This window comes from Dipteris shenzhenensis, chromosome 26 (genome assembly GCF_047967505.1).
Source record: "Dipteris shenzhenensis isolate YYH24624 ecotype China chromosome 26, Dip_SZ_1.0, whole genome shotgun sequence".
In the NCBI taxonomy this organism is placed as follows: Eukaryota; Viridiplantae; Streptophyta; class Polypodiopsida; order Gleicheniales; family Dipteridaceae; genus Dipteris; species Dipteris shenzhenensis.
Window position 1 is genome coordinate 37,405,544 of NC_141621.1, and position 11,888 is coordinate 37,417,431.

The following is an 11,888-nucleotide window of genomic DNA, read 5'->3' on the forward strand; positions in this document are numbered from 1 at the left end:
TCTTAAGGGGAATGAAATAGTGAAAGACTTGTAATGTGAGGCGACACTACCCCTAGGCAGGTTTGGTTAGGAGTTCATGAGTTATTGGTCGCCTAAAAGCTGTTAGGACAGTTAGTATTGTCCTATGTCCTAAGAGTGCTAGGGAGTCTTAAGCAGACTAGAATTTAAACAGAAGGTGACCACTAGGCATGAGGGTGGCAGTGGTACTTTGAAAGAAGCTGGTAATGCTCTCCACATAGATCTGCCGACAGCTGTGCAGTGAAGAACCTCCTACAGTAAGTCTGCTGTAATGTGAGTGACATGAGCAACGGTGAAACTGATAAATAAACAGTGTCCCCTTGGAATTATCACTTCTCACTGCACCTACATGACCCTTTACATCATCTAACAAGTCCTGTAATACAATGCAAACCAGGGACATACCCTTCCTCAAGCATTGAGGGAACACCTTCTAGCTTTGTGTATATGTTTCTGCTTGGGGATATCTTGTATTCCCTCCACAAAGGTATGCACAATTCTTTGACCTCAGTCCAAGTCTATCCTGGCTTGTCTTACACTATAAATGCTTCAAGCTGACACAAGCTTCCAAGCTTCTCGTCCTCTTGTACGCGAGAACCTGCATAGATGTTACACATCAAGATGTAAGCTGCTGCATCCTTTTCATCCAATAGCACTGCATGTTCAAAGGCCCATCTTCCAATCTCCACATTACCCCACTTCTGACAAGCACCCAAGATAGTATGCCACACCACAAGATTAGGTTGGAAAGGCATCTTCTCCACCATCATGATTGCCTCCTCCAATTGGCCTGCACGGCCAAGGAGATCAATCATGCAAATGTGGTGCTCAATAGTTGCAGTGACATCATAGTCTTTAGTCATGGCCTCAAAGTACTTCTGGCCCTTATCCACTAGACCTGCATGACTGCATACAGTAAGAACACTAAGGAATGTGACCTCATTTGGCTTTATGCCTTCTCCTCTCATTTTCTGAAATATTCGGAAGACAAGTTTACTTTCTCCTAGCTGGGCATATCCTGCAATAATTGCACTCCACGAGACTACATTTTGCACTGGCAGCTTGTCAAACACTTCCTGTGCTTTTGCAAGTGAGCCACTTTTGGCATACATGTCAACCAAACTGTTGCCAATGAAAGGATCTCTTTCCAATTCCTGTCTGCAAATTTCAGCATGTATTTCTTGGCCCTTGTCTATGGCTCCTATACTGACACAAGCTTTCAAGCTGCAAACAAATGTGACAGCATCTGGAGAGACACCCTCATGTTCCATCTGTTCGAAACAGTTCAATGCTTCCTCACCAAGCCCATGTTCAGCATATCCTACAATTAGTGCTGTCCACGAGGCTGCATTTTGTACTGGCAGCTTGTCGAACACTTCCCGTGCTTTTGTGAGCAAGCCACATTTCGCATACATGTCGACCAAGGTGCTGCCAACAAAAGGATCTCTTTCTAATTCCTGTCTAGTAATCTCAGCATGTATTTCTTGGCCCTTGTTTATGGCTCCTATGCGTCTGCAAGCCTTCAAGCTGCACATATACGTGACAGCATTCCCAGAGACACCTTCCAGCTGCATCTGTTCAAAACAGTTCAGTGCATCCTCACTGAACCCATGTTCAGCATATCCTGCAATTACTATGTTCCATGACACTAAATCTCGAACTGGCAGCTTGTCAAACACTTCCCGTGCTTTTGCAAGAGAGCCACATTTGGCATACATGTCAACCAAGGTGCTGCCAACACAAGGATCTCTTTCCAACTCCTGCCTCACAATCTCTCTGTGTACTTCTCGGCCCTTGTCTATGGCTCCTATGCTGCCACAAGCTTTCAAGCTGCAAACAAGCGTGACAGCATTCACAGAGACACCCTCCATTTGCATCCATTCAAAACAATTTACTGCTTCCTCACCAAACCCATGTTCACCATATCCTGAAATTAGTGCAGTCCATGACACTACATCGCGAACTGGCAGCTTGTCAAAGACTTCCTGTGCTTCTGCAACAGTGCCACATTTGGCATACATGTCCACCAAGATGTTGCCAACAAGAAGGTGTCTTTCCAGTTCTTTCCTTGCAATCTCAGCGTGAATTTCTCGGCCCTTGTCTATGGCTCCTAAACTGCCACAAGCTTTCAAGCTGCAGACAAATGTGACCGCATCTGGAGAGAAACCCTCCATTTGCATCTGTTCAAAACAATTAAGTGCTTCCTCACCAAGCCCATGTTCAGCATATCCTACAATCAGCATGTTCCACAACACTACAGCTCGAATGGACAGCTTGTCAAACACTTCCCGTGCTTTTGCAAGCAAGCCATGTTTGGCATACATGTCGACCAAGGTGCAGCCAATAAAAGAATCTCCTTCCAATTCCCGTCTGGCAATCTCAGCATGTATTTCTTGCCCATTGTCTATGGCTCCTATGCTGACACAAGTTTTCAAGCTGCAAACAAATGTGACAGCATTTGGAGAGATGCCCTCCAATTGCATCTGCTTGAAACAGTTCAGTGCTTCCTCACCAAGCCCGTGTTCAGCATAACCTGCAATCAGTGCAGTCCACGAGACTATATCATGAGCAGGTAGATTGTCAAATACTTCCAGTGCATTTGCAAGCCAGCCACATTTCGCATACATGTCAACCAACGTGTTGCCAACAAAAGGATAACTTTCCCATTGCTGTCTGGCAATCTCAGCATGTATTTCTCGGCCCATGTGTATGGCTTCTATGCTGCCACAAGCTTTCAAGCTGCAAACAAATGTGACGACATTGGGAGAGATGCCCTCCAGTTGCATCTGTTGGTAACATTTCAGCGCTTCCTCACCAAGCCCGTGTTCAGCATATCCTGCAATTAGCGTGTTCCATGACACTACGTCTCGACCCAGTAGTTTCTCAAAGAGTTCCTGTGCTTTTGCAAGCTGACCACATTTGGCATACATATCGACCAAGGTGTTGCCAACAAAAGGATTTCTTTCCAATTTCTGTCTGGCTATCTCACCGTGTATATCTAGGCCCCTTTCCAAATTTTTCAGCCTAGCACAAGCCTTTAGTAGGGCCACAAATGTATACTTGCTAGGATGTACAGAATCCTCTTGCATTTTCAGGAACAGGTTGAGTGCATGCTGAGATTCTCCACAATCAATGTAGCCCATGATGAGAGAAGTCCAAGAATGCTCACTTCGGATAACCAACCTGTTAAAAGCCTGCTGGGCATCGCACATGCTTCCACATTCCACCAACATCGGGACAAGATGGTTACCGATAGATCCATGAGCTTCCAGCCCACTTTTGCACATGTAGGCATGCAAGCGCCTGGCATTCGCTAGATTTTTCTTTTTCCTGCACTGGTGCAAGATGCATATAAAATTCTCAATGGAAGGAAGCTGGGCCATGCATTCCAAAGAAGTGAGAGTCTCCTCTACTATAAGCATCTCCGAGCCACTGTTCCCTCGCAGTTCTTGTGCTTTGGATGCATTCACTAGTACTCCAGACCCGTGTAGCTCCTCTACCAACCCACGGTCTCCAGAGTTGGAGCGAGCTTGACCAGTTTTAGCCCCGTTCATTCCCTTGCTTGCGGCTTCCTTTCTCTGGCGCATCTCTTTAACCCAACCTGGATTGTACCAGCCGTCTATCCATAGCTACTCGTTGGCAAATTGAAACTTGCAGTCTGGATCTCTTGGGTTTTGTGCACACCTTCACAACGGGTCAGAGCTATAACCAATTCGTATCGTTCGCACCCTTTTTTAAAAATTGCGGCTGCCCAACCACAGGTAAGTATCCATGAAGGTCTACCGCCGTGTATCGGTGAAGCATGACCGCAATGAAAACCTATCGCCATTGCCAGAGCTGGGTTGAGGTACTTGAGAATCAAATTCTTTGAAGCAAGCCAAAGAATCCACGCCAATGAAGAGTGAACAAAATGGAGCTGTCTTGGACGAGTGCATCACGAGGGAAAAAATTCGTTCTCGTTCATCAAGATATCATGGAGATCCAATAGACAGTCCCCAGTAGTACATATGACTTTTACATTCCTTCGAAAATTGGTCTGGATTGTGAGCTTCTGTGTTGCGCTTTCTTCAGCACATTAACATCAGTAGCTACACTTCTGAACCTCTCACTCAAAGTGTGCTGGAAAGTTGTTAATCATGGCTGGAGATTCGCCAAGAGCTGGAAATTCCCCAAGAGCGTGTAGACCAAGCGCCTAAAACGTGTGGGTGTGTATGTGCCGGTCCTGAGTTCAGCAGCTCAGGATTCTTTTCTGGTACGACTTTCAGTTTCAGTACCAGCACAAATTTTTTTAAAAACTTTTTTTGGCTTTGTAATCACGTCCTTTTTGACCTGGACTTTCCGAGTGAAATAGTCAAATAGACAAGGAATGCTCATTGGAGCATCACAAAAAACCTATAATAAATGTTTTCTCATTTTTGTAAAATCTGCAAAACTTTAAGCATTTTAGTTATATTTCAGCTAAAACTAGATTTGCGGTAGGCAGCCTTTTATTAGTTGAGAACGTAACTAGTAACTCGAAATTGAACTCAAATCCTAGCATTTTATCAAAATTTTAAAGGAAACAAGGTGAATGATAATAAATCATTCATAAGACCTATCGGAGATCCAAATAGCGAAAGAGGGCGGAGATGATGAATAGATAGAGAGAGAGAGAGAGAGAGAGAGAGAGAGAGAGAGACCTTGAACATGTGGAGGAGAAAAATAGCAAGAAAAAAGCGTGATTAAAAAAAATAAAAAATGGTAATTTTTTCTTCTGAATCGCCTTTGCCTTCACTTAGGCCTCCCTGTGGTAGCAAGCCAAAAACTAATGAGTAATAATATGGACATGAGACGCGACACATGGTCCATTAGGACCCGATCCTCCTTGCAAATGTCAGGGAAGTGTTTTATTACTGACTTAGTGATCATATTTTGGAAGTTGAAGCTCAACAAATAGATGAATAATGTGATACAATAATTGATACTCGTTGCAGTCTATACAATATTGTCACATGGACTACAACCATATGAAGAAAGGTGTCATCATCCTTCATTATTGCATCGATCTTGGATTTCTTTGCTCCCTCGCATCGAGAACATGCATTAAAGGAGAGGAATGTGTAAGGATTTAGATTGAAAACAAGCAATTTTGAATGAAGGAGCAATTAAATATACTTTTATGATAATATATAATATAATTATTATAACCACACAGTGTGTGGGCAGGGAGGCAGCACGCTTCCTTCCCCAAAGAGTTATAATCTAAGGGAACGAGCCCTTCCTTGAGCGTCGAGATAACACCAACAATATTAGTGCAGAGGATAATCTCGCGAATGGATAAGGTACTAGCATATTACCTAAATGTCAATAGTCGTAATCGTAGTTGAACACTAGTAAAATCAGCATGAGCGAGTGCTAATACTTTCTTTGCTGTAGCTTTTGCTGCAAACAAACTCGTACCATCAAGGTGAGAAAGTAGGTTGGGGCCAACCCTCCCAATCTTCACCTATCCAAAGTACCAAAGACATGCTGTAAATAAAAACCCGAGCAGAGGTCGGAACTACCATGTGTCAAATTACCAATATGCCTAGAACTTGAGTTTCACAATGTTACCACCGAGTTCTCTCTGTTACATTTGTCTAGGCCTCAGTGTAGGACGTGTTCTTCGAGTTGTTTATTATGCTTCACCGCCGGTCTTTGTGGCTGGACAAGAAAGAGCTAGAGAGTTGCGGCTAAAGCCAAAAGGAGAGAGCTATTTAGAGGGCAGATGCTAGGGGGGGGAGAAACAGTGGAGAGTACAAGGAAGGTAGATAAGAGGCGATCAATTGAAACAGGCACATGAAATAGAGCACATGCATATGAAGCGTTGAGGCGAAATATACAATTGAAGTGGAGCACGTGCATTTTTTGAGGAGTTTTTATAACAACTCAGATGCAACACTGGCCCCATGACAAGGGTGGGATGGGTTAACAATACTGACCTCTCTCAATGCCGAACTTTCCATGGAGCTCTCTTTAAACCGTCCAAGCGGAAGCCTTTGCTTCTCATCACATAGTCATGCACTAGAAGATCTCTAAGTGTTTACTTTGGTAAATATTAGCTTACTTGTATGGTGGCGACTTCTATGTCCTCAACACATATCAGATGCGTTGAAGGTTATAGAATTGTAGCATCCAGTGAAGGTTATAGAATTGACGACCGTAAATTTATCAAAATCAATGGTTTGCGAGATTTTGGCAATTTTGACAAGAGGCAAGATCCTAACAGTCCGAAGGGGGAAAGACTCCGATAAAGTAGTGTATCTGCTAGAGAGAGGAGTGGTAATGCATTCAGACATGCACCTTGCGTTAGCCAGATCCTTTGAGTGTTCGAAAAAGAGATGCCGCTATTTTGCCATTTGAACACCATGCTCTAATGATTATTATTTGTCTCACAACATCAGCTGCTTACACAACAACAACACTAAGTCCTCCTAAAGCTACGTCCATTTCCAATATATTCATAATAGACCTATTATCAATATTCTTGGCTCTCTGCAACTCGAGCTACCTCTATGCTAAATCTGGCTGTCCTATGGTTTAGTAGGTCCATCACTGTGAAAAAAGAGGAGCTTGCATAAGATGACCAATATAGGGTGTGTGCGTATCCATGGGCATTGAGACACGATCATAAACATTGGATGTTTCATGTAAGAAATTTGCGACGGTGGCATGAGAAACTGTTTGGCTCTTTGAGGACAACTCGCATTGATCTTGAGCTATGAGCTGAAAGCCAACAACGATATATGGGAGGGAGCTGCAAAAGAACATTGTCATGCAGCGGCATTTGCTTTAGTTGTGCTCGATAGTTCCCAATCCTTAAATGTCAAGATGCCAAGACCTAGGGCAACAGGTAGGTGCTTGAAAGTAGAAACCAGATGAAGAAAACCCACAGAGCTGGTTGTGAGTAAAGTTGGTGAACAACATCAAAATCGAGGCAATCACCACAAACAATTTGCACATTATGCTAATGAATATCAAGCTATTCTCAAGAGTGAGTCTAGTAGTGTGCCATAAGAACCAACTCATTAGAATCGTTGAGATCAAAACACTTGGTGATTTGATTTAAGTGCAAGCAACTACATGACTCATTGGTTTTTAAATCTATGTCCAAACAAAAATGCGAAGGAGAACACAAAATCAAAGCAACATACCAATGCTTAGTGAGAGAGGCCTTATGTGGGATCAAACCCCATTGTCATGTGTAAACACGCACACAACTAGTGCACAAGTCAAGTATAGGTGTGCGACCTAGCACATCCCCTCGCAACAAATTTTGAGTTTGCCTAGAATGAGGTTAACCACTGGGTAGCCCAAAGGTGGGCTTTGATAGCCTATCAAAATTTTGACTAATAACAGGGATAAATGTGATGCACGGTTAGACTTATATAGTCGATCACAAAAAACTGCCAAGTTGTTGAAAACGCCCTCTAGAGATGAAGAATGCAAGGGACTCCCCATTTATATATGGGCTCCACAACCAATCCACCATTTTGTATGTGGGATTAAATTCACCCATACCATGTGTAAATAAGCACATGGCTAGGGCACAAGCGAGGTGTAGGCACACAACCCAACACAATAATCTTGTTCCCTTTCGACATAATTAGATGATTATCGATGTGGTAATCTACTGAAAAAAATAGATTGGGATGGGTGTCGCCTTCTTCCATGTTCCCCACTCTCTCTCAAGTAAGCATCTATTTGTACTAAGATTTTTTGAGGCCTCATGCTTAGTCAACAAATTTTGGAATTTCATACCACAATAGTACATTAGCTACTAGCAATGCTTACATGGAGGTCCATAGTATTTTAAGGTTGCACTTAAAACCTTCTATACCATATATACAAAATTTCAATTATAACATTTTATGTAAGGGAACTATACCTTGAGATAGAGAAACCATCCAACCATCTAATTGAATGATTGTGGACGTGGTAATATACCTAAAAAATAGGTGTGAGATGGCATGCCATCTTTCCACATCCCAGTCTTCCTGAAGTAAGCATCTATTGATGGTTGTTGATGGAATAATCTTACCACAGAATCAGCATGGGATGGCATGAGAGTGCTCTCAACGGAAGTAAGAATGGAAGAAGGAGAGAGAGAGAGATAGAGAGTCACACAAGTTTGGTGGGTGCAGAACCACCCTAATCTTCTTTTTCATTCATTTATATATGTGTTTGAGTATTGTACATAACTGGGGTTAAGGCACAGTGACCTTTAACCCCACAACCTCCCACTTAAAGGACAATGTGCCTTTAAGGGAGAACAACCAGTGAGCATACTATCCAATGCCCATCAATACATGACAATACTCAAACCGCTGACTAGGTAGACTCTTCGTCAATATATCTGCAGGGTTATCATCTGTATGAACCTTGACAAGCTCTATGCGCCTGTCCTCAAGTACCTCCCTGATGAAATGGTACCTGATCTCAATGTGTTTGGTCTTTGCATGAAAGACCGGATTCCGTGCTAGCTGAATAGCACTCACGGAATCACTATTGCAATGTCGGTACACCTGTATGAATCCCCAAATCTCCCACTAGCCGATCAAGCCATATAGCCTCCTTGCAACCCTCTGTGGCTGCAAATACTCAGCCTCTGTGGTAGACAAAGCAACGCACTTCTGTGCGCGAGACATCCACGACACTGCACCACCTGCAAAGGTGAACACATAACCAGAAGTGGATCTCCTACTATCCACATGCCCTGCATAGTCTGAATCTATGTACCCAAGTACACGCATGTCTCCTTTACCAAAGCAAATGCACATCTCCTTCGTACCCTTCATGTACCTCATGATGCACTTAACTGCCTCCCAATGCCTCTTTCCTAGATTAGCCATATACCGGCTAACAACTCCCACTGCAAATGCAATGTCTGGTCTAGTAGCTATCATAGCATACATAAGACTCCCAACTGCTGATGCATAAGGAACCTTGGCCATCATGGCCCTCTCCTCATCTGATTTGGGACTATCTGTATGACTCAGTTTCACATATGGAGGCAATGGAGTACTCACTGCCTTCCCCCCCTCCATATTGAAACGCTGCAATACTTTTGTAACATACTCTTTTTGTGAAAGCCAAAGGAGTTTCCTACTCCGATCACGCGTGATGCGCATACCAAGAATATGACCTGCAAGTCCCAAATCCTTCATATCAAAGGCCTCATGCAACTTGGCCTTTAATGCATGTAGCTCATAAGTATTCTTGCTAGCCAATAGCATATCATCCACATATAGTGCCAAGATTATCAGGCTATTATCCTTAGCCCTTTTAGTATAGAGGCAGTGATCAATTTCAATCCTTCTAAAACCCTGGGACCGAATGAAAGCATCAAACTTTTGATACCATTCTCTAGGTGCTTGCTTAAGACCATAGAGACTCTTCTTCAGCTTGCAAACTAAATGCTCTTTGCCCTTTTCTTCAAAGCCTTCCGGCTGCACCATGTAAATTTCCTCATGCAAATCCCCATGCAAGAAAGCTGTCTTGACATCCATTTGCATAAGCTCCATATCCTCTACTGCCACTAGTCCAAGGATGCATCTAAGTGTGGTCATCTTCACAACCGGAGAGAATATCTCATCAAAGTCCACACCCTTCTCTTGCTTGAACCCTTTAGCAACCAAACGGGCCTTGTACCTAGGCACATCATCACCTGTGACCTTCATTTTGTAGACCCATTTACATGGCAATGCTTTCTTTCCATGTGGCAAAGAAACCAAGTCCCAAGTCTTATTCTTCATAAGTGAACTCATCTCTGATTGCATAGCATACTCCCACTTGCGTTGATCCTCACGCATCATAGCCTCTCTGTAGCAAGAAGGCTCCCCGCAATCAGTAAGCATCACATAGTCTACCGCTGGAACAAACCTATCAGGCAGTCTAGACACTCTAGATGATCTTCTCAAGGGAATTTCAGCTTGCTGTCCCACTTGCATATCAGCCACATTTGGCTCATCATTTCCACCAATAGATGATCCATCATCTACCCTTGATTGTATACCTGTGGGAGTACTTGGTGACACCATTTCTTGCGCATTTGGTGCATGGACAGCTTGCTGTCTATCAACATATGTAGGTGGATTCACATCCTGGAAAGTGATTTTCCTCATTTCCACATCCCTCATGGGTGCCTTATGCATCTTCTTCTCATTGAAGACCACATCATGGCTGCGTATGATCTTCTTTGCTTCTGGATCCCAGAGACGATAGCCCATCTCTCCACTTTCACCATAACCTAGAAAGATGCATTTCCTAGACTTAGGATCTACCTTCTTTCGAAGCTCTTTTGGCACATGTGCATATGCCTCACACCCAAATATACGCAAATGAGAGTAAGAGGGCTTCTTTCCACTCCATGCCTCTTCAGGAATACCACCATCCAAACTCTTACTAGGTGATCTATTGATCACATGCACTGCAGTCTTCATTGCCTCAGCCCAAAAACCACCAGAAAGACTTGCATTGGAAAGCATGCATTGCAACCTTTCTTGAATGGTACGGTTCATCTTTTCTGCAACTGGATTTTGCTCTGGAGTACGAGGGGATGTAAGCTCCCTCTTAATCCCACGAGTATCACAGAAATGCTGAAAGTCATGAGAGAGATACTCTCCACCATTGTCAGTCCATAGGCATTTAAGTGTTCTACCTGACTGATTCTCAACCAAGGCCAGCCATTTCTGAAATACCTAGAACACATCACTCTTCCGAGCTATAGCATAAGCCCACACTTTCCTAGTTGCATCATCAATGAATGTCACATAGTATTCAGCCCCGCCTAATGACCGTGTAGGCATGGGACCACATACGTCTGAATGCACCAAATCAAGCATTTCAAACTCTTTCTTTCCCCTTCTTTTATGGGCTGATTTAGTCTGCTTCCCATAGAGACAGTGCTCACAAAATTCAAAATCAGAGAAACTCAAATGCGGTACATAACCCAAACGGCATAAGAGTTTCATTCCATTTTGGCTCATGTGCCCCAACCTGCAATGCCACAAAGAAGTGCTTGGCTGCTCGGTTATTGCAACAACATGATCAAATACCCCTGATACATGTAAGGGATACAAAGTCCCACACTTGGCACCCCTAGCCAAAAGCATAGAGCCCTTTTGAATTTTCCAACTTTCAAAGCCAAAAGTGGTGTGAAAACCAGCATCATCTAGCTGACCCACTGAAATAAGACTCTTGGTCAACTTAGGCACATGTCTCACATGTTTCAAAACAAATGCAGACCCATTTGCAAAAGAAAACTTTATGTCACCTGCTCCCACTATGTCACATGCATAGTCATTTCCAAGATGCACACAACCTGTCTTTCCACTATCATAAGTGGAGAACCATTCCCTATGGGGAGTAACATGGAATGAAGCACCAGAATCCAAAATCCAATCCTGGGAATATGCATCATTTGAAGTGGTAAGCAACTCTGCAGATAAACTAGACATGAAGAGAACATCATTGTCACTATCATGTGTGACTGCATTGATCTCCTCGATCTTCACTTTTCCTTTTTCCTCCCTTGGACTCTCTTCCTTTTGATTTGCACCCCAATTTGCATTCTTTTTCTTATCCTTTTGCTCTCTTTTCAGCCTCTTTTCAGCTTGTAGCAATCCTTTTTCATATGGCCCTTCTTGCCACAATGGTAACACTCAATGTTCCGTGCCCTGGATTTGCTACGAGACTTCCCTCTTTCTTGGGACTTCCCCCTGAACTGTGATCTGCCCCTTTGCACATTTAAGGCTGCATCCTGCTTGTTGCCATACATAGACTTCCGTCTAATCTCCTCGGCCAACAAGCTACCCACAACATCATCAAATTTTAGTACTCCACCAGGTGCA

At 43.3% G+C, this 11,888-nt stretch overlaps 1 protein-coding gene across 1 annotated transcript; it reads right to left on the reverse strand.

Moving 5' to 3' along the window:
* Positions 1-351: 351 nt before the first annotated feature.
* On the reverse strand, positions 352-4,239 carry LOC147885028 (pentatricopeptide repeat-containing protein At3g09040, mitochondrial-like). Its single transcript, XM_087397631.1, has one exon. The coding sequence runs from the start codon at positions 3,603-3,605 to the stop codon at positions 552-554; it is 3,054 nt and encodes a 1,017-aa protein (XP_087253757.1). The 5' UTR covers positions 3,606-4,239; the 3' UTR covers positions 352-551.
* Positions 4,240-11,888: the final 7,649 nt, after the last annotated feature.

Excerpts from the sequence above, each read along its gene's own strand:
- LOC147885028 (XM_087397631.1), bottom strand. The coding sequence starts at position 3,605 with ATGCGCCAGAGAAAGGAAGCCGCAAGCAAGGGAATGAACGGGGCTAAA.